This window comes from Kogia breviceps, chromosome 17, assembly GCF_026419965.1.
Source record: "Kogia breviceps isolate mKogBre1 chromosome 17, mKogBre1 haplotype 1, whole genome shotgun sequence".
In the NCBI taxonomy this organism is placed as follows: domain Eukaryota; kingdom Metazoa; phylum Chordata; class Mammalia; order Artiodactyla; family Physeteridae; genus Kogia; species Kogia breviceps.
In genome coordinates, this window is record NC_081326.1 from 21929688 (window position 1) to 21950946 (window position 21259).

General features: G+C 38.4%; 1 protein-coding gene across 3 annotated transcripts in view; it reads right to left on the minus strand.

Annotated features, from left to right (window-relative positions):
• The window catches only part of TPD52 (tumor protein D52), a 121829-nt gene that overhangs the window by 10981 nt on the left and 89589 nt on the right, over positions 1-21259 (minus strand). For 2 of the 3 annotated variants that reach the window (XM_059042430.2, XM_067017336.1), the window contains exons 2-4: positions 18717-18832; positions 9339-9487; positions 7649-7750 (exon numbers count right to left, since the gene is read on the minus strand). In XM_059042430.2, the coding sequence (XP_058898413.1) occupies positions 7649-7750; positions 9339-9487; positions 18717-18832 (367 nt within the window). Of the gene's footprint in view, positions 1-6586; positions 6614-7648; positions 7751-9338; positions 9488-18716; positions 18833-21259 lie in introns of all 3 variants that reach the window. The other variant, XM_067017335.1, reaches the window with a different exon arrangement.

Genomic DNA, 21259 nt, shown 5'->3' on the forward strand with positions numbered 1-21259 from the left:
GCCTGTGCTCTGCAATAGGAGAGGCCACAACAGTGAGAAGCCTGCCTACCGCAAAAAAAAAAAAAAAAGAATGCAGAGGAAACTAATTCCCAAAGAAAGAATTGCATATAAGCACAGAGAGAGGTAGAGGAAATGAAGGAGAGATGATCATTCAGGGAAGAGGGCTCAGGTGGTAGAGGAATGGGTTTCTTGGTTTTGGGGGGTTCTAGAAGCTACCTTGATTTCTAACAGCTTTTCAATGAGCAGGACTAGTCTGGGTGGGGCCTGGGCTTGCTTCCTTTCCTCTCCTTGGATTCCAAAAGAACTTTCATTCTGTGCAACACTTTCCCTTTCTAGGTGAGCAAAGTCACGTAGTTTTCTATTCTTCCTAACCAACAGACTTTGCTAGAACATTTTGGCAGAAATTACCAAATTCTGGCAAAAGAAGGTGCTTAATGGCTGAACATGTGATAAATTATTTGTCCAAAGGAATCACGCATTGAATTCAACAGTATCAACAAAATGAGGAAATGGGTGGATAAAGCAAGTATAAATTTCAGAAATGCACAGTTAATTCTAGTCGCTGACTCTCCCTAAGATCTCCCTAAGATCTGTAAAAGATCATTTCCTCCAATGGCCAATTTGTGGATACTGTGCCCCTTTAAACAGCCTACAAGCTAGTTAAAAGGGACTAGGGCAAAGGCAGAGTGAAAAGAATGATCATAAAAGTGAATTGTAGATGCATCAAGTTGACTATCAATTCCAGCGCACAAATTAATTCAGGATTATCCTACATAAGAAACAAGTCCTGAGGTCATAAAAGTTGAAAAACTGAATTGTAAAAGTCACGAAGTCACATGGAATTATTATCAGGGGATGGAGAATTAACACAAGAAGCAGTAGAGAGCTTATGCATGACTCATCAAGGGATCTTCCCCGGATTAGGTAAGAGAAGGATGGTTGGTGGCGCATCAGTGCAAGGGGATAGCAGGAGAATGGGGGAAACTGACAAACAGGGTAAACAGTCAGGAGAAGACACTCAATGATGGAAATACAGACAATTTTTAAATATTTTGTTTTTACAGTATTATCATAGGAAAGGACTACCAATACACTTCCAAGAAAACCAAGATAGAAATGATAATTTGGGGCCTTTAAGTTATTAAGTACCTAGAAGGTGCCAACGATGTTTATAATATGACTTAAAGAATGTTAAAAATGAACACTTTTGAGAATTCTAAGAAACAGTGCAGCATCTCTTGTAAAGGACTTTAGGGTCTTTACAGGATCATGACAAAATCATCCTTGCTGGTGTTGTGTTTCAATTAGCAGTTAAGGCAGAGAAAGAATTTAAGTATTTGAGTACCATGAAGGATACATCCACTAAATATGTTTAAGTGGGAATGTACAGGAAAAAGCAAGGAAATGATGACAATAAGGTGTTTATTTTGTGATAAATTGCTGAGTTGAATTTCTGTATGTTTTACATTTCACAATAAGAAAAGATTAAAAATACACCCACTGAACAGAGAATGAAACCAGTTAAATTAATACAAAGTCGAGATGTTCCCACTTTTGAGGTAGCCATTACAGCAGGAAGAACAAGGAGTACATATCAATTTCAAGTCCACCCGGTTATCTGAACTTCTCTACAATCCCTATTTAAATGAAATTCCACTTTGTTGGTGGCTAGTCTGTAATCTAACAGTTGGGCAGCTGTCCTTGCATTTCTAGCTTCTCTATGGAAGGTTACACAAGCTTCAACTTGCCTCAACTTACACATCATCTCCAATATCACTGAAGTTTAAATATAATATGGAAAACTTCAGAAGCACAAAGCCATGTTGCTGCTGGACCAGAACTGTCTCTAACAGATATATTGTGAGATTTGTTATCATCTATGAAGTTTAAACATAATATGGAAAACTTCAGAAGCACAAAGCCATGTTGCTACTGGACCAGAAATGGCTCTAATAGATATATTGTGAGGATTAGTTAGCATTTATAAAGCAGACTTTATGAAAACTTTTTCCAGCTTGATTTTGGCTCTCAAAGACAGTAACCTATAATCAAAGTAGGAATGTAAATCTGGGTTCCTCAAAACACTGAGAAAAAAAAATCAAAAAGGGCAACCTGATTCTCACTCAGAAAACACAAAGTACTTCGCAATCTAATATTTACTCTTACTTTGGAAAAGTTATTCTTTTAAAAAGCTGAATTGATTTTTTAAAGTTTCCTTGTTTCTTACATAGGTGTTTGATCTTTTCATACGTAATAATAATAAAAGGGGAGGAGTAGAGGGAAAAGAAGAAGGAAGGAAGTAGTAACAGAAGATAGAGAAAGAAGAGTTAATGGTCAACATGTCTGAAAGCTTATCTATGTATTACTATTCCCTTTTGCCCTCCAAATAATCTCTTGATCATAGGGGATGAACTAAAGGAACTGCTGGACAGTGCCTGTAGGGCCTAAGTCTTAAACTATCATTGCTCTGGGGAGGCAGGACAATGCAGAGGGTAGTGCAGGCTCTTGAACCTGGGTGTGCCTGGGTTCAAGTCCTGGCCTTCACCCACGTCGCTATATGACTTTGAGGAAGTCACTTAACCTCTATGTGTCTCAGTTTTCCTCATCTGTAAAATCATAAAAATAACAGCACCTGCTATACACAGTCATGCCTGAAACACAGTTCACCATTATTATTGTTACGGATGGCTTTAACTGAAACACACATTAATATTTATTTCATTTTATATTATTTTCTTTAAAGCTTTCAAATTTCACCCAGCTATTATTTTGGTTGGTAACTTGAACCCTAGAGTCTAGAACAGTGCCTGGCACAAAGCTGCCATTCAATAAATACTTTTTTTTTTTTTTTTTTTTTTTGCGGTACGCGGGCCTCTCACTGTTGTGGCCTCTCCCGTTGCGGAGCACAGGCTCCGGAGGCGCAGGCTCAGAGGCCATGGCTCACGGGCCCAGCCGCTCCGCGGCATGTGGGATCTTCCCGGACCCGGGCACGAACCCGTGTCTCCTGCATCGGCAGGCGGATTCTCAACCACTGCGCCACCAGGGAAGCCCCAATAAATACTTTTGAATGAAAGAATGAATACATAATTGCAGTAACTAAAATTAGGAAATATGGGCATAAAAGGTAGAAAAGTTCATTAAAGCTTTTCAAATTCAAATCAAACGGTACTCTATTACAACAAGAGAAAAGAGGTCATTTCTTTTCCTATTAAGTGTAGAAATTTTTTTTTTAAAGAAATTTTCAGCAAAATGGAATTATCTGGAATGACTTTAATGAGTCCGAAACCAACAACAACAACAAAATATCTAGAGGTTTACGTGAAGAAAGACACATGTCAAAAGGAGAAATTTCCTTTGAAGATAAAGGCAAAGTTAATTACATTTTCTCCTAAATATATCAGAAATATTTGACTAATGAGGCTACTGAATTATTAGATCATGCTATTAATAACATGAAAATTGATGTTTACACTGACACCAAGTGAAATGAGAAGGCTCTTTTAAAGTTTCTCTCAAAAAAAGTAAAGACATGAGTCAACGTTTGCCATCCACGTGTAGAAAACAAGCCAACAGGAGAGGAGACTATGAACACACCACCTGGGGAAAAGCTGTCCATCCCCAAAGGGCCTCCTTTGGCCTCCCTGCAGCTGACACCTAATTGTCAGGGCGTCAAAAATAGATGTCTCGAGGGCTTCCCTGGTGGCGCAGTGGCTGAGAATCTGCCTGCCAATGCAGGGGACACGGGTTCGAGCCCTGGTCTGGGAAGATCCCACATGCCACGGAGCAACTGGGCCCGTGGGCCACAACTATTGAGCCTGCGCGTCTGGAGCCTGTGCTCCGCAACCGGAGAGGCCGCGACAGTGAGAGGTCAGCGCACTGCGGTGAAGAGTGGCCCCCGCTCGCCGCAACTGGAAAAAGCCCTCACACAGAAACAAAGACCCAACACAGCCAAAAATAAATTTAAAAATTAATTAATTAAAAAAAATAGACATCTCTATCTCTGTCTGTCTCACCCTCTCCCTCCTTCTCCCCTACCCTCCCTTCCTCTTCCTGTTCCTCTTCCTTACTCACCCACCCAAGGCATACGGCAAATATCTATATCCCAAGTGCTAACTTATTAATTGATAATGTAGTACAATCAAAACTGTTGCTGACTCTATTCGAGTCCGCAAAATATCTGCAGTTCCATCAGAGAGTGAAATCACTGCCACAAGTCTGCTAGGTTAGCATGGACTCTGAACAAAGGGTAGTTAACAAGATTACCCAACTAATTCAAGCACTTGCAAAAAGGGGCCCCCTGCATCCATCTCCATGGGAGGAAAGGCCTTGCTGCTGGGATGGAAACGCTCAAATCTGCTGCCCAAGCTCCTCTCCTTGCACAGCTCTTGGGGGCACGTGGCCAGTGTTTGCCTCTGTGACTCACTCATCTAAAAGATGTGGGTTTTCCTTATGTTTTCTATTGTATATGTTTTTATATACTTCTATTATATGTTTCCATATATTTTCTATTACATATGAACCCATTAAATCAGATTACAATCAGGACATCTTGATCTAGAAATGATTTTTTAAAGTGACTTTACCCAACTTTTAATCTGTAAGAAATAATTCCAAAATTTAGTTCTCAAAAGATAATCTTATATCTCCCATTTCCAAGTTACAATATAAAGCCTTACTTTAACCTGCATGTATTGTATGCAATATATTGTTCATTAACAACCAGACTGAAAATGGTAGCATATAATCTCAACTGCACTTTTTAAATGAAATGAAAAAAAGTGACTGTGTAAGCAGCTAGAAAAGAGCCGCCCAACTCAATTTTTACTTCCGGTGAATTAAAAAGACAGAACATACTGAGCCATACTTATGTACATGTGCTTAATCTTCTCAAAGGTACAGAAAATATCATTCCTCAACAGCACTTACAAAGTTTTATATTTTTGTTTACATCTAACATTGTTTTATAATCAGGTATTAACAGGGCTCTTTCATTCGTAACTCATTCCCAGGCCCTACTTCCCTCCCCCACTCCATCCGCTCAAAGATTTCAAGCTCTTTTTGAACAAGAACCGTGTCTGGTCTAGGTTACATCCTTTAGACCTGTCCACGATAGGCACTTTAATGTTAGCAGAATGGATTATGTGAGTGAATACATCCTCACACAACTCAAATAACTTTAGATAAAACTGTCTTAACAGTTTCCTAAAGCACTTAGGCCATTTTCAATTGAACACCAAAGATACAGAATCAATTCCTATCACTGATTTCTTGGGTTTTTTAAGCACAATTTTAAACTTTAAATAGTTCAACACTTAGGGACTGCCCTGGTGGTGCAGTGGATAAGACTCCGTGCTCCCAATGCAAAGGACCCAGGTTCAATCCCTGGTCAGGGAACTAGATCCCACATGCATGCCGCAACTAAGAGTTCACATGCCACAACTGAGGAGCCCACGTGCTGCAACTAAGGATCTGGAGAGCTGCAACTAAGGAGCCTGTGAGCCACAACTAAGGAGCCCACCTGCCACAACTAAGACCCAGTACAACCAAATAAATAAATAAATATTTTAAAAAATAGTTCAACACTTAGAGTTTGTTTATCCCCATGATATACTCTGACGTTCAGGGCTAAGTGCCATTAAGAGAGAGCCTCAGCTATAAGTACCTATGTGATTACTTAAGAAGGCACAATGCTAGGCCACAGCAAGTGACCACTTGAGAAGACAATTCACATTAATAGGAACAGAGATGGAGACCAGTATATTATCCTTCCTGCTTACACTCAAAAGACCTTCCTCCACCTTAGTTTTCTCTGACTACTAATTGGATAATCAGAGTCTGTATGGGAGAGAGAGGAGAGGTTTGCTCAATATCACAAAGATTCCTTCTAGAAGGCATGGTTTGGGCTGACATCTTTTTAATGTACGTTCTTTTTTGGCCTAATATACTTTATTTTTCCTTTTGCAACCATGAAATGTTCTTGTGTGCATAATTATAGATTACTACCAGTGTAAAGAAATAATAAAATAGTAAACACTATAAGCTAATTAAACAAGTACTAAAAAGTGCTGAGTCATGGTATATTTTATCTTAGGCATTTTTTACTGCCATAAAACAGTTTCAGAGTAACCTGTACAGGACAGAAGACTCACATTGTGAGACAGTACATATGCTGTCTATTACAACTGCATAATGGGACCCAGGTGAAGGAAGATTCCAACATCCTGACAAAGGCACCAAAGAAATTAAGGCATCAAAAAACAAACAAACAAAGTCAGACATTAAAAGGGAGGAATTCTGCATGCCATGGTAAAGCTGCTTCTTTTTACCAAAAAATAAGGAAAATGTCAAAATCATTTCCATATCCCTTTGAACCACAGTGTCAAATTATTCTTCTTTTAATGTATCCATTACCCATGGTATACAAGAAACCCTCCCTTGAAAATAGGAATGCACCAGAGAAAAGATATTCCAAAAGGCAAGAAAGTTACGTAGTGGACAAACACAACCATCCAATGTGGCATCATATCCTAAGCACACTTGTCTTAAACGAGAGCTAGGCTGCAGTGATGGTTCAAACTCTCCTTACCTAAAGGAATGTGAAAAGGCTTGCAATCTGCAAGAAGCCAGAGTAAGCATTAAAAAAGAAAGGAAGTTCTGGTAAATCTAAAACAATTAAATAACCTACTTTTTAAAAGTTGTGTAAGGTTTTAACTGAATTCTAAAGGGCTACACAATTGAGTCAGCACAGAAAGAAAAGAGAGCACCTAAGAGAAGTATACATAACTGTCAAAACGGTTGAAGAGAGCTGTGTTTATTACATTGTGTTGAAAATGATAATAGTCCAAATACAATGAGCAAGTCGTTTGTTTTTTTTGGTACAAAGTAGAATACCAATTAGCCAAACTTATTCAACCAACAAAATTCTGGTTGTAAAATCTACTTTCCCCACAAATGGAAAACACAAAGTCATGCAATCTGAAGGATTTTTTTTAAAAAACACAAATCTTGCATGCCAACAGAAGCACAGGCGATTTAATCCAATTTGTCATTTTCAGCACTATTTTAATCCACGTGGTGGGTGGCGCAAGGCATGGGTGGACACAAAAGCACTGTGAAGTGGTTTTACCAAAACGGCCAGGAAAATTCTGCAGACGCACTGCAAATATAAATACAAAATAAAAAGCAACAGCTCAAAACAAGATTTGGGCCTCGGCAGGAACATAAATGGTACAAAGCAATGCACAAACGAGCATGTTGTAAGCACACCATGGGATAAAGAGGTACCTCCCGGAAGTGAAGGCAGGACTCGGTGCTCCCGGACTCATCCCCATCAGACATCAGGCTCCGCCCACAACCACAGGTTTGCAAACACATACTTACCCGGTGTGATCAAGAAGGACTAAAAGGACAAAATTCACAACCAGAATTTTTCAACAACCTTAAATGTATTCATAAGATGATCAGTTTGAAGGCTATGCCTAAAAGAATTTAGGGAAGCATTTCAGGTCCTGGTTTGAAGGACTGCCCTCCCTCACTCAAACAGAGAGGAATCCAGCATCAGCCAGAACCAGGCAGGAAACAAACGCAACCATGATAACAGATTTTAATTTGCCTCAGTTTAATTAAGCCAGGAAAAACGAGGACGTACTTTACATCTTCCAGCTTTTTGGTGATGACTGATCCAACAGACGAAAAAGCAGCTGAAGCCTTCTGTCCAGCCTGAGATAAGGTTTCAGAGGTCTTCTTGTACCTATATTAATTTATAAAAGAACAAAGCAAGGTAAGCTAACCTTTCCAGTATCAGTTATTTAGAATTCAGTGACGACCACCTCTTGAGAACTCTCAAAAAAAAATTTAGAACATCTAAAATTCTTCACGGCCACCAGGTCAGCATCATCACATCATCTTTTACTTAACCATCATTTCAGATACAACCTTCCGCAGTGCTCTAGGACAGCCAGAAAGATAGAGGCCTATAAAGGCAGGGCCAAAGAAATCTGGGTAAGGGCTAAAAACAGTCATGGAGCCAAGATCAAAATGAGCCATAGGTTGAATGAAATGATATCTCTTTAATTTTTTCCCTTTTCCACTTAAGCTAAATAAAACAGAAATGAAATCAGATTCCTCATATGTCTTTCACAACTTTATCTCCTAAAAAGGGGTCAGAAGCAAGGTAGGACCCATGGGTACTTTTTATTATCCAAATCAATTTTGGGGGCATAAAGATTTTTTTTTCAATTTTGCACATCTGCTGAGCTACCAAATAAGGACCAGTGTATTCTCATCGGGGTACGTAAAAGGTACAATATTTCAAGTGACTTGAGTGGGATATTTGCTATAGCATAAGGTATAATTTACCATCTCCCTCCTCCCATTTACACAGGGATTAGTAAAGGGAAAAACTAAAACAAAAACGAGAGAATATGGTACTTGCACCGAAGAGGTTAAGATCCCCACATTGTAGAAAGGAATGCTCCGGCATTTTTACTTACCCCGTCCAGATCAAATACTAAAAAAACAAAAACAAAAACCCAGTTTATGATGATACAAAGAATGGTGTCCTGCATGTTTCCCCTGTCTACTTATATGGGTAGAAAGTGGAGGTGGTCACCCTCGTGCTGTCATGTCAGGATGCAGTCAGCCTCACTGCTGCTGGTCACCAGCTCAGCCGATGGGACTGAACAGAGAACACAGTTCGGAGACTGTTACTACAAGCCTGCTCCTCCTTGTGCCAGGAAACAAAACTGCATCATGACAATGTCGTATCAAAACCGTGTGACCAAAAAAAGACCAAAAGATTAAGGGGTGTTCCTCTGCCACCAGCATACATCAGAGATGGTGACCTGAGAATCTTATGGTATGTATAGAACAGGGGTAAAAAAAAAAAAAAAGACTGGCTCTGTACTGGGCCAGACCTGAGTTCAAATCCTGCCTCCATACTTTGAGAGGTTTGTGACCTCAAAACTTATCTGATTCTGTTTCCTTATCCAGGGCTATCTCACTACCCACTCTACTGGGTTATTCTGAGGATTAAGTGACTCATGTATCTATCTGGTAAGTCGATATATTACATTTTTAGAGCTTAGATTTTATTTCTTCAACTCACGTATGAGGCTGGTTTTCTTTCTGTTTCCTAGAACAGTCTGAAAGACTGAAGTTAGAGAAGGGTCAGATACACTTGAGAATGGGGGGACGGGAGGGTGGAACGGGCAGTGCCCTGCGCAGGTACAGAGAAAAGTTGCAGAAACGTCCTCAGTGCCTTTTGATCCTGTCCCCAGACAAAAAGGGCAAAGTGTCCTTTACAGTTTCTAGAACAATGTAGAATCAAGGGAACGTACGCAGACGTGGCTGTCACATCTTGCCACCCTTTGGCAATGTTCTGTTTCAGTTCCTGTAGCGAATTGATCCCGAGTTTCCGCTTGATCTCCGTTAGGTGCTTCTCTTTTGCTGCTAACACTTGAGACAGAGTCTGGATTTCTTCTTCTACCTGTGAGGAACAGGGTTGGGGTAGGTATACAGTCATTCAAAAAGTTAAGATAGTTAGCACAAAACTATACTCAAAATTCTAGTTATTTTTAAACATTTTTGATTCATTTATCTGCCTCTTTAAAAACAACATATGACAGGTTGTTACGTAAACCAGTTACATGTTGATTTCTCCTGTAAAGCTGCTTTCCTCTCTTCTCTATATTTCCATCTTGAGTCATCCCAGTTACCTCACAGAGGCTGAGGGCTCAAACCTCCACACAGATAATATTCAAACTACTCTAACAGCCACTCTCCCGACTGCTGGGTCTGCATTTCCAGCTGAACACTGCTGCTTGAACGCCCATAAAAACTCACATTTGTGTATTAAGTCAAACTAATCTCCATCCCCACCAAAATACACACAACCATGCCAAATCAAAATCCAACTTTCTTGCAAATTTCATATGAGTTTATACTCTAGTATAAACCGGAGCTCACACTGTCAGCCTCCGTACCTGCCAAAGTCACAAGCATAAATAAATCACACTGTCTCCCCCAGAGAGTCCTGCAGAGGTGTGGACCCTCTGATGCTGACTGACCAGCCTCAGCTTGGTGGTTAGAAATGGGCTCCAAACCCAAGGTCAGCCAACCCATCAAGTGGCCACCAGTCAGTCTCATTCAGGAATGTAGTTTAGGGCTTCCCTGGTGGCACAGTGGTTAAGAATCCGCCTGCCAGTGCAGGGGACACGGCTTCGAGCCCTGGTCTGGGAAGATCCCACGTGCCGCAGAGCAACTAAGCCCGTGCACCACAACTACTGAGCCTGCACTCTAGAGCCCACGAGCCACAACTACTGAAGCCCACATGCCTAGAGCTCGTGCTCTGCAACAAGAGAAGCCACCACAATGAGAAGCCTGCGCACGGCAACGAAGAGTAGCCCCCGCTCACCGGAACTAGAGAAAGCCTGCGCACAGCATCGAAGACCCAATGCAGCCTAAAATAAATAAATAAATAAATAAATATGTATATATATATAAAGAATGTAGTTTGAGACATTATGATCACATTGAGAGTAGAAGCTTGGATAAAGAAGCCCTGAAGTGCAGGTGGGGTTCAGTGAGATTTTGAGATGTTACAGAAGCTTAAATATACTTGAGGAGGCCAAAACTATAAACAGAAGCTATGAAGAAAAAAAAAAAAAAAGACTTACAGAGTAGAGGAAAAGCCTAAGCCAGGAAAACAGAGGGAAAGGGCAGACCCACAGAGAGAAACAGACACCTGGTGGAAGACTTTTGTCCCAGGATGTTGTAAAACTGGGTCCCTAAAGTATAGTTGGCCTTCTGTATCCACGGGTTCCACATCCACAGATGCAACTAACTGCAGACTGAAAATATTCGGAAAAAAAAAGTTCCAAAAAAACAAAACCTGAACTTGCCATGTGCCGGCAGCTATCTACATAGCATTTACATCATACTTACATAGCATTTACGTTGCATTAGGTATTATAAGTAATCGAGAGATGATTTAAAGCATATGGAAGGACGTACATAGGTTTTATGCAAATACTACACCATTTTATATAAGGGACTTGAGCATCTGTAGATTTTGATAGCCACAGGGGTCCTGGGATGAACCCCCTGCAGATACCGAGGGACGACCATACGTTCATTAATATTCAAGACCCTTAGAAGAATGCTTCTCTTGACTTGTGGCAAAGCCATATTCTTAGTCTTGACCTACACAACACTTCTATGAGCTCAAAGACAACATGGCCTGTAAAAACAACGGAGTATTGTTAAGCGAACTGACAGTACTCAACAAAAGGAAAGAAGGATAAATATGATGTGGCTGTAGCTGCCAAAGGAAAAAAAAAAAGAATAACATACTCTCAGGTGGCCTTAATTAGAATGCAGGCCCAGAACAAAAATAATCCTCTGTGCTTATGAGACAGGACCACACATATTGTATCCTTTTGGGAAGTCACAGTTTGAGAAGTATATTGACAAAGTGGAATATGAGAAGAAAAGGGCAACAGTGATGAATAAGGTTAAAAATTGAGTAAATTAAATGATTTGTCCTAAGTCACCAAACTAATAATGTAGGAACCAGAATTTTAACTCAGGTTTTCTGAGTCCGCTTCTCAGTTTACTGGCTAATTCTCATTGCACATTGTTAGCTTTCTAATATTTCTCTTTACCTGCACTCCAAATTTCAGATACTTCAAAGACTAGACTTGAAGGTTAAGTTTTCTACCCCTTGACCGGTCCCTGAAGTATTCACTTGCCCTAATGAAAGTTAGAAAGAAAGACCACTGTAAATCTTTCTGAACAATACATGACCCAGTACATTTCCTGCTTTTGTTGTTGATTGTGCTGCTAACATACCTACCTAGCTGAAGCTCAGAATACCATAGCAACAATTCCTTGATTATGCAATAATGAGTGGAAAAGTTACTACAAAGCTATGGTAATTAAGATTGTGTTGTAGAACTAAAAGTCCAGAAATAAACCTGCATATTTATGGTCAACTGATTTTCAACAAAGGTACCAAGATAAGTCAGTGGAAAAGAGTAGTTCTTTTTCCGCAAATGGTGCTGGGACAACTGAATTTCCATATGCAAAAGAATGAGGTTGGATCCCTAAGTCAGACCATATATAAAAATTAAGATAGATCAGAAATCTAAATGAAAAAGCTAAACAATAAAACTCTTAGAAGAAAACACAGAGGTAAATCTTAATAACCTTGGATTAGGCAACATCTCTTAGATATGATAACTCAAGCACAGCAACCAAAGAAAAAATAGATAAATTGACATCCTCAAAATTTAAAACTGATGTGTTTCAAAGGACAGTATCATAAAAGTAAAAAGACAACTAACAGAATGGGGAAAATACTTGCAAATTATATATCTGATAAGGGTCTAGTATGCAAAATACATAAAGAGCACTTACAACTCAATAACAGAAAGGCAAATAATCCAATTAAAATGGACAATGGATTTAAATATACATTCTGCCAAAGAAGATATATAAATGACCAATAATCATATGAAAAGATGGCCAATACCATTCATTAGTAATTAGAGAAGTGCAAATGAGATACTACTTCACCCCCACTAGGATGGCTGTAATCAAAAAAGACAAACAATAACAAGTGCTGACAAGGATGTAGAGAAATTGGAACCCTCATACATTGCTGGTGGGAATGTAAAATTGTGCAGTTTGGCAGCAAAACAGTTTGACAGTTCCTCAAAAAGTTAAACGTGGAGTTACCATATGACCCAGAAATTCCATTCTTAGGTATATAACAAGAGAACTGAAAACATATGTTCAAAGAAAACATTCTGTACATGAATGTTCTCAGTAGCATTATTCATAATAGCCAAAAAGTAGAAACAATCTAAATATCCAACAACTGATGAATGAATAAACAAAATGTGGTATATACCTATACAACAGAATATTATTCAGCCATAAAAAGGAATGAAACACTGATATGATTGCAACATGGATGAACCTTGGAAACATTATACTAAGTGAAAGAAGCCTGTCACATAGGAAATGCCCAGAATAGACAAATCTATAGAAATAGAAAGTAGATTAGTGGTTACCAGGGACTGGGGAGAGGGAGGATTGGGAGTGAACGCTAATCGGAACAGGGTTCCTTTTTGGGGTGATGAAAATGTTTTGGAATTAGGTAGTAGTGATAGTTGTATAACCTTGTGAATATATATAAATCAAGGAACTGTACACTTTAAAAGGATGAATTTGATGGTAGGTAAATTATATCTCAAAAAGGAGTAAAAAAAAACTAGTTTTTTATCTCCACTTTATTTAATTTCTACAACTATTTCAAGCAGTGACTCTAATGTAAAAAAACTGAACATTATCATTTGCTTTAAATGTAAATAATTTTATTATATCTGATTATTATCATTATTAGATATCATGATTATTATAATACTGTGATATCACAATGTCATATATGATATGAGGTAAAGTAATAGTATATCTGCCATATCTCATGGAGTTTTCAGAAAAATTGAATAAACTTCTGATAAAACGTGAATACTATACAACTAAAAGGATAAATGCACATGCATCAGAGTTCATGAAGACCTGGACACAAGACTCAGTGCTGCACTGCTTTACCTTATAACCTTAATCTCCATAATCTTGGATTAGGCAATGGTTTCTGACATGTGACAACTAAAGCACAAGTCACCAAAGGAAAAACAGATAAATTCAACTTCATCAAAATTAGAAACTTCTGTGTGTCAAAGGGTGAAAAGAAAGTGAAAAGGAAAACACAGAATGGGGGAAAACGTTTACATATCATATGTCTGATAACTTCATTTGTTAAATAACATTACATAATCTATTGGGAGATTTAGACCTATATTAAGTGCTATTACTGTAAAGTAAATATTACTGATAATGACATAATTATACTGAGAGCAGGCAAGGATTTGGAAAAACTACCTCTCACATACTATGAGAAATCTTCTGGATAGCATTTTGGCCTTGTTGGTGTACACGGGAATGACTCTGTGACCTTAAAACCCAGTAGACCCAGGGATTCTACTTCTAGGAATTTATTCTAAAGAACCAATTAAAGAGGTGCCTAAAGGATTATGTAAGTACTTCCATCAAAATACTGTTCATAATAGCAAAAAAGGGAAACAACTGTTTATAAATAATATGTCCATTAACTAAAAATGAACTTGAAGCAATTAAAAAATGGGCTATGCAGCAATTTAAAATGATGTTTTAGAAGATTACTAGCACAAAATTATTTTTGAAATTCAGTTAAGTGAAGAAAAGTTATAGATGTGTATTCTGATGCCTTCATAAAATACTGAAATATGTTATAGCAATACATACATAGCAAAAAGTCTGGAAATCTGGAAACAGATAATCTAAATCTTTTACAGTGTAGGTAATTTTAATTTTCTTTGATTTTTTTTGTTTCTGTACTAAACATAAATAACTTGTGGAAAAGTATTTTTGTTTTCTCTTTTCAAAATAACAATATTAGGCATGTACCACATACTCAATATTTTTAATTCTTACTCTCCTCGTAGGGCTTATCACCAATCTGCCTTGCCCATCCTATCCCCACCTAGTTTATAAAATCTGATGTAAAAAAGTGGATTGAACAGATAAGTGAAAAGGAAACAGGAAACTTGAACAACACTATAAACCAACTAGAGCTAACAGACATAAATAGAACACCTTACCCCAAAACAGTAGAATACACCTTCTTCTCAAATGTACATGGAACATTCTCCAGGACAGAGCACATGTTAGGCAACAAAACAAGTCTCAATAAATTTAAAATCATACCAAATATCTTTATCAACCATAATGGAATGAAACTAGAAATCAAAAACAAAATGAAAATTGGAAAATTCATAAATTTATCAAAATTAAACAACACACTCTTAAACCACCAATGAGTCAAAGAAGAAATCACAAAGGAAATTACAAAATACCTTGAGACAAATGAAAACAAACACACAGCATATTAAAACTTGTGAGAAGAAGTAGGAGTAGTGCTCAGAGGGAAATTTATAGCTGCAAATGCCTACATTAATAAAGAGGATCTCAAATCAATAACCTAACTCTACACCCTTACAGATCTAGAACAAGAAGTGTAAACTAAACCCAAATCTAACAAAAGGAAGAGAATAATAAAGATCAAATATAAGCAAAATAGAGAATAGAAAAACAATAGCAAAAAATCAATGATGTCAAAGGCCGTTCCTTGAATATTGGCAAACCTTTAGCTAGACTGACAGAGGAAAAAAAAAGAGAAGATGCAAGTAACTAAAATCAGAAATAAAAATGGTGACACTACTACCAACCTTATAGAAATAAAAAGGATTATAAGAAAATATTATGAATAATTGTATGCCAACAAACTAGATAACCTAAATGAAATGGATGCCATCCTAGAAATTCACAAATGGTCAAAACTGACCCAAGAAGAAATAGACAATCTGAACAGATCTATAACATGTAAAGCAATTGCACAAATAATCAAAAATCTTCCAACAAAGAAAAGTCCAGGACCAGAAGGCTTCACTGGTGAATTTTACCAAACAAAGAAGAAATAAGGCCAATTCTTCTCAAATTCTTCCACAAAACAGAAGAGAATGGAAAACTTCCTAACTCATTCCAAGAGGCCAGCCATTACTATGATACAAAAGCCAGACAAAGATATCACAAGAAAACTTCAAGTCAATCTCTCCCATGAATATAGGTGCAAAAATACTCAGCAAAATACTAGCAAACCAAATCCAGAAGCATATTAAAAGGATTATACACCATGACCTAGAATACATACACCTAGGATAAAGTGGGATTTATCCTATGAATGCAAGGATGATTTAACATATGAAAATCAATCAATGTAATATACCATATTAATTGAATTAAGATGAATACGTGATCATCTTAATAAGGTGCAGAAAAGCATTTGACAAAACCCAACACCCTTTCATGAAAAAAACACTGAACAAACTAGGAAGAGAAGGGAACTTCCTCAACATGAATAAGTGCATTTATAAAAAAATGAAAGCTATCACCATACTGAATGGGGAAATACTGAAAGTATTTTCCCCAAGATTAGGAACAAGACAGGGATGTCCACTGTCACCACTGCTATTCAACGTAGCACTGAGATTTCAGTCAGATCAATAGGGAAGAAAAATAAATAAAGGCATCTAAAATGGAAAGGAAGAGTAAAAGGACCTTTAACTGTAGATAACATTATCTTATATATAGAAAATTCTTAAATAATCCATAAAAAATCTATTAGAGCTAAGAAGCAAATTCAGCAAAGTTGCAGGATACAAGATTAACATGGAAACTTCAGCTGTATTTCTATACAATAGCAATGAAAAATCTGAAAATTAAGCAAATTCCATTTATAATCACATCAAAAAGAATAAAATACTTCAGAATAAGGGTAACTAAGGAAGTATAAGATTTGTACACTGAAAACTATAAAACATTGCTAAAAGGAATTAAAGAAGACCTAAACAAATGAAAAAACACTCCACATTCATGGAGTGTAAGATTTAATATTGTTAAGATGGTGATACTCCCCCAAATCAATCCTCAGATTCAATAAAAGCCCTATCAAAATCCCAATGGCATTTTTTGTGGGTAGAAAAGTAGATTCTAAATTCATATAGAATTGCAAGAGACCTTAAATAACAATTTTGAAAAAGAAGAAAAAGGTGAAAAAGTCATACTTCTCGATTTCAAAACTTACTACAGAGCTATAGTAATTGAAAGAGTGTGGTACACTCAGAAGGACAGACATATAGATGAATATATCAGAATTGAGAGTCCAGAAAGAAACCTTTATATCTATATGAAATGATTTTTGACAAGAATGCCAAGACCATTCACTGAGGATAATCTCTCAACAAATGGTGCTAACAAAACTAAAGTCACATGTGAAAGAATGAAGTTGAACCCTACCACAAACCATACACAAAAATTAACTCAAAATGTATCACAGGCTTAAATATAAGAGAGAAGTTTTAGAAGAAAACATAGTGTAAATCTTCATGAGTTGAGTTTTGGAAATGGATTCTTAGATGTAATGCCAAAAGGACAAGCAATTAGAGAAAAAATAAATTGGACTTCATCAGACTTTAAAACCTTTGTGCATTAAAACACTATGAAGAGGGACCTCTCTGGTGGCCCAGTGGCTAAGACTCAGTGCCCCCAATGCAGGGGGCCCAGGTTTGATCCCTGGTCAAGGAACTAGATCCCACATGCTGCAACTAAGAGTTTGCATGATGCAACTAAAGATCCCACGTGCCGCAACTAAGACCCAGCGCGGCCAAATAAATAAATAATTTTTTTTTTTTAAAGACACTATGAAGAAAGTAAAAGGACAATGTATGGAATGGGAGAAAATGTTTACAAATTACATTTCTGATCAGGGTCTAGTATCCAGGATATAGGAAGAACTCTTACATCTCAACAACAAAAAGACAAATAATGTTTTAAGAACATGGTAGAGGTTTGAATAGACATTTCTCCAAAGAAGGCATATAAACGACTAATAAGCACATGAAAAGATGCTCTATATCATTCATCATTAGTGAAATACAAATCAAAACCACAATGAGATACCACTTTACACTAAGATGGCTACAGTCAAAAAGACAGAAAATAAAAAATGTTGGCAAGGATGTACAGAAGTTGCTGATGGAGATGTGAAACAGTGTCCCTGCTGTGAAAACAGTCTGGCAGGTCTGAAAAAAAAAGTTACACATGGAATTACCATGTGACGAGCAATTCTCCTTCTGGGTATATCCCAAAGGAATTAGAAATAGGTAGTCGAACAAGTAGTTTTCCACAAATATTCCTTAGCTCAGTATCTGTAATAGTCAAAAGGTGGAAACCACCCAAATGTCCATCAACAGATGAACGGATAAACAAAATACAGAAGATAAATACAATGGAATATTGTTCAGCCACAAAAAAGCAGTGAAGTACCAATACAAGATCAATAAGGATGAACCTCAAAAACATTATACTAAATGATAAAAGCCAGATACCAAAAGTCACATGATATGTGATTCCATTTAAATGAAATATCCAGAATAGGTAAATCCATAGAGAGAGAAAGCAGATTAATTGTCACCAGGGGCTAAGGAAGGAAAAACTGGGGATGCCAGCTTAGTGAATATGAGGTCTCCTTTGGATGTGCTAAAAATGTCTGGAGCTAGATAGAGATGATAATTGCACAGCATTGTGAATATGTTGAATGCCACTGAACTGTACATTTTACAATGGTTGATTTTAAGAAAAACAAAAAAAGAGAGAGAGGGAGGGAGAGAGGAAGGTATGGAAAGAAGGTTCGAAGTACCTCTATCCACAACACTGCCAAGGGGAGAAAAAAGTCAGTGAAGCAGCTGAAGAGCCAAGCACATCGGGGTTAGTGAGGTCACTTAGAAGATATTCATTAGTAGCCCTCATCCATTTCCCACTTCACACCCTACTTCTCAGATCCACTTGACCTGTACATACCTTCCCTCATATAAAAACCAACTGATCTCACACTCCCTCATCTCCTCTCCCCCACTGAAGATCTCTAGGAGAGTAAACACATGTTGCCTTCTCTGCCCTGAAACTGAGTCTACAATATTACCATGTGCTTTAGAAAAACAAATGACAATATATTAAGTGCAAAACATGAAGTCCCAGAAGGATTGCGCCTTTACCTTTGCAAGTTCCCTTCTTAGCTCTTCTCGCTCCTCCTCTGATAGGGTCTCAGTGGCACTGATAGTGGCAGCAACATCTTCTCCTTCCTCGGGTACTGGGTCTGTTCTCAGTAGACCTTGTTGGAGATTTCAAAAAAAAAAAAAAAAAATCTGTAAGGTATGAAAGCTAAGTAAAATTCTCCTTTGGGCTCCTCCACTGCCCCAGCCAGAATAAAGCCAATTAGGTTAGAGCCACACCTCATTTTTCTGCACCTTCAAATGATGTGGCTCTCCCAGGAACGCACCAAAAAAAAAAAAAAGTCTGACGTCACCACTAAAAATCACCAAATGACACCCTACCAAAATATGAATTTAAAAAATACAGCACCCTCTCTGCTTCTGTTCATTTCTCCAGTCACAATATACTTACTGCAAAGCAGAAGAGTTAAGAGGCCAAGAATGGGATCTTCCCAAGACTTTAAATGCTTAACTAGTCAATCAGCATGACTAATAAGTCATAGTAACCAAAGAAAGGAGACTGTAAATGTCTTTAGCTTCCTCTACTAATCAGATTCAACTCTTAACAGCCTCAATGAAGAACTATCTAAAGAAATTTTATTCCATGTCTTTCCCTTAGTTAGTGGAAGTAGGAGACACCTTCTTGTAGCTTTTTAAAAATATGTATCTCATCCAGATACCCTTTAAAAAATCCTAAATTATATACTCAGAGAAATTACCAACACCCACATAATATTTCTATCAAAACACTATTTATGACCAATCTTGCCACACCCATTGCCCTGGAATAAAGCCAATGTCTACTCATCCATCAGGAAGAACTCGGTATTTTCAGAGAGTAGCCCGGAAGGCACCTGCCTCTCAGCAAGTCTCCCCTCTCTTCTGCCCAACCAACTAAGTACAAGGCTAAGAGCATAGGCAGTGAGGCCCCTGAACCTTGGGTGACAAATTTAAGTGGGCACTAAAAAAACTCAATATAAATTATTTTAATATTTTAATGTAATATTTTTTAAAAATCAAAGTTAATTCAAAGAATCCACGGTGAACAAAGTACCAAATTTTTAAATAGACTGGCTCAGTATGGTTGATTTTTCCTTTTGCCTCAGGCTCCAAAGGTGGCTTTTCATAGCACTGTTACTGATCTTGTCTTTATTTAAAATGTTAGTATGTTGTTCATCATGGATTCCTTCCATTTTAGTCTTCTTTTTTTTTTTTTTAATTTTATTTATTTATTTATGGCTGTGTTGCGTCTTAGTTTCTGTGCGAGGGCTTTCTCTAGTTGCGGCGAGCGGGGGCCACTCTTCATCGCGGTGCGCCAGCCTCTCACTATCGCGGCCTCTCTTGTTGCGGAGCACAGGCTCCAGACGCGCAGGCTCAGTAGTTGTGGCTCATGGGCCCAGTTGCTTCGCGGCATGTGGGATCTTCCCAGACCAAGACTCGAACCCGTGTCCCCTGCACTGGCAGGCAGACTCTCAACCACTGCGCCACCAGGGAAGCCCCATTTTAGTCTTCTTAAAACACTGCATTAACATAATACTCATCTTGATTGCAGGGCTTTTCGATGCCCCCTTAAATTCTACACCTGAGGCGAGGGCTCGCTCGCCTCACCCCGGTCACAGTCCTGCCATCCATGCCCACGCCCCAGCTGTGGGCGTTCACAGTCTCCTCTGGCAACAGCTTTTTTGCACAGGGAACCAGGAAAAGGCCTCCTCCTCTTCCTGCTCTTTGCCTCTTTCTGCCAGTGAGCATTCCAGGGATCACACTGTTCCCCACCAGCCCTCACGTCCACTTCTGGGAAGGGCTGGCTCCACCACAGTGGCAATGTGGCACCCTCCCAAAGCAAGATGCCAGGTGGCAGATGACAGAACTTAAGAGGCAGACAGAGAGGAAGACCAACAGAGAACAAGCACGCTGTTTGACAAGCAGCCAGCAGCACGGCAAGCCCAGGAGAAGTATACGTACGTACGTTGTGTAAAAGGTACAAAGACACTTGCACATGATCTATTGTATATGAACTGCATAAGTGTAGTTGATCATTACAATAACAATAAGCAGGAGCATAACAGAGCCTACCTGAAAGGTGTTTACAGAATTGTTAAAGGCATAAAAGTAATACAAATAAAACAATTCAAAAACCACAAACTAGAGTGGCAAATAGGATCTCCTTCAAGTCCTCTCATGCAAAGACAGGACGTGACAGGTACAAGCAGCGGATGGAAAGGCTCAATGAATAGCTGCTTCTGCAGGTCCCCTCTAAAATATCTTCAAGCAGATTGCCCAAGTACTGATCGAAATCTCATCATGTCACTCTCCAGCTTAAAATGGTTCCTTCAGTAGCTCCAGGTTGTTTTCAAAGCAACTTCAACCCCATAGTTTAGCACACAAGCCTCACTGGCCCCATCCCCTGCTATCTGGCATTGGAACCTCTTACTCCAGCTTGAGTCATATCAAACTGTGGACACGGTGCTGCGCTATGTACGGCCAGAAACCACTGAGGAGGGTCCCTGTGCCCTTGCAAATGTATGCCCTATACCAGATTATTCGAC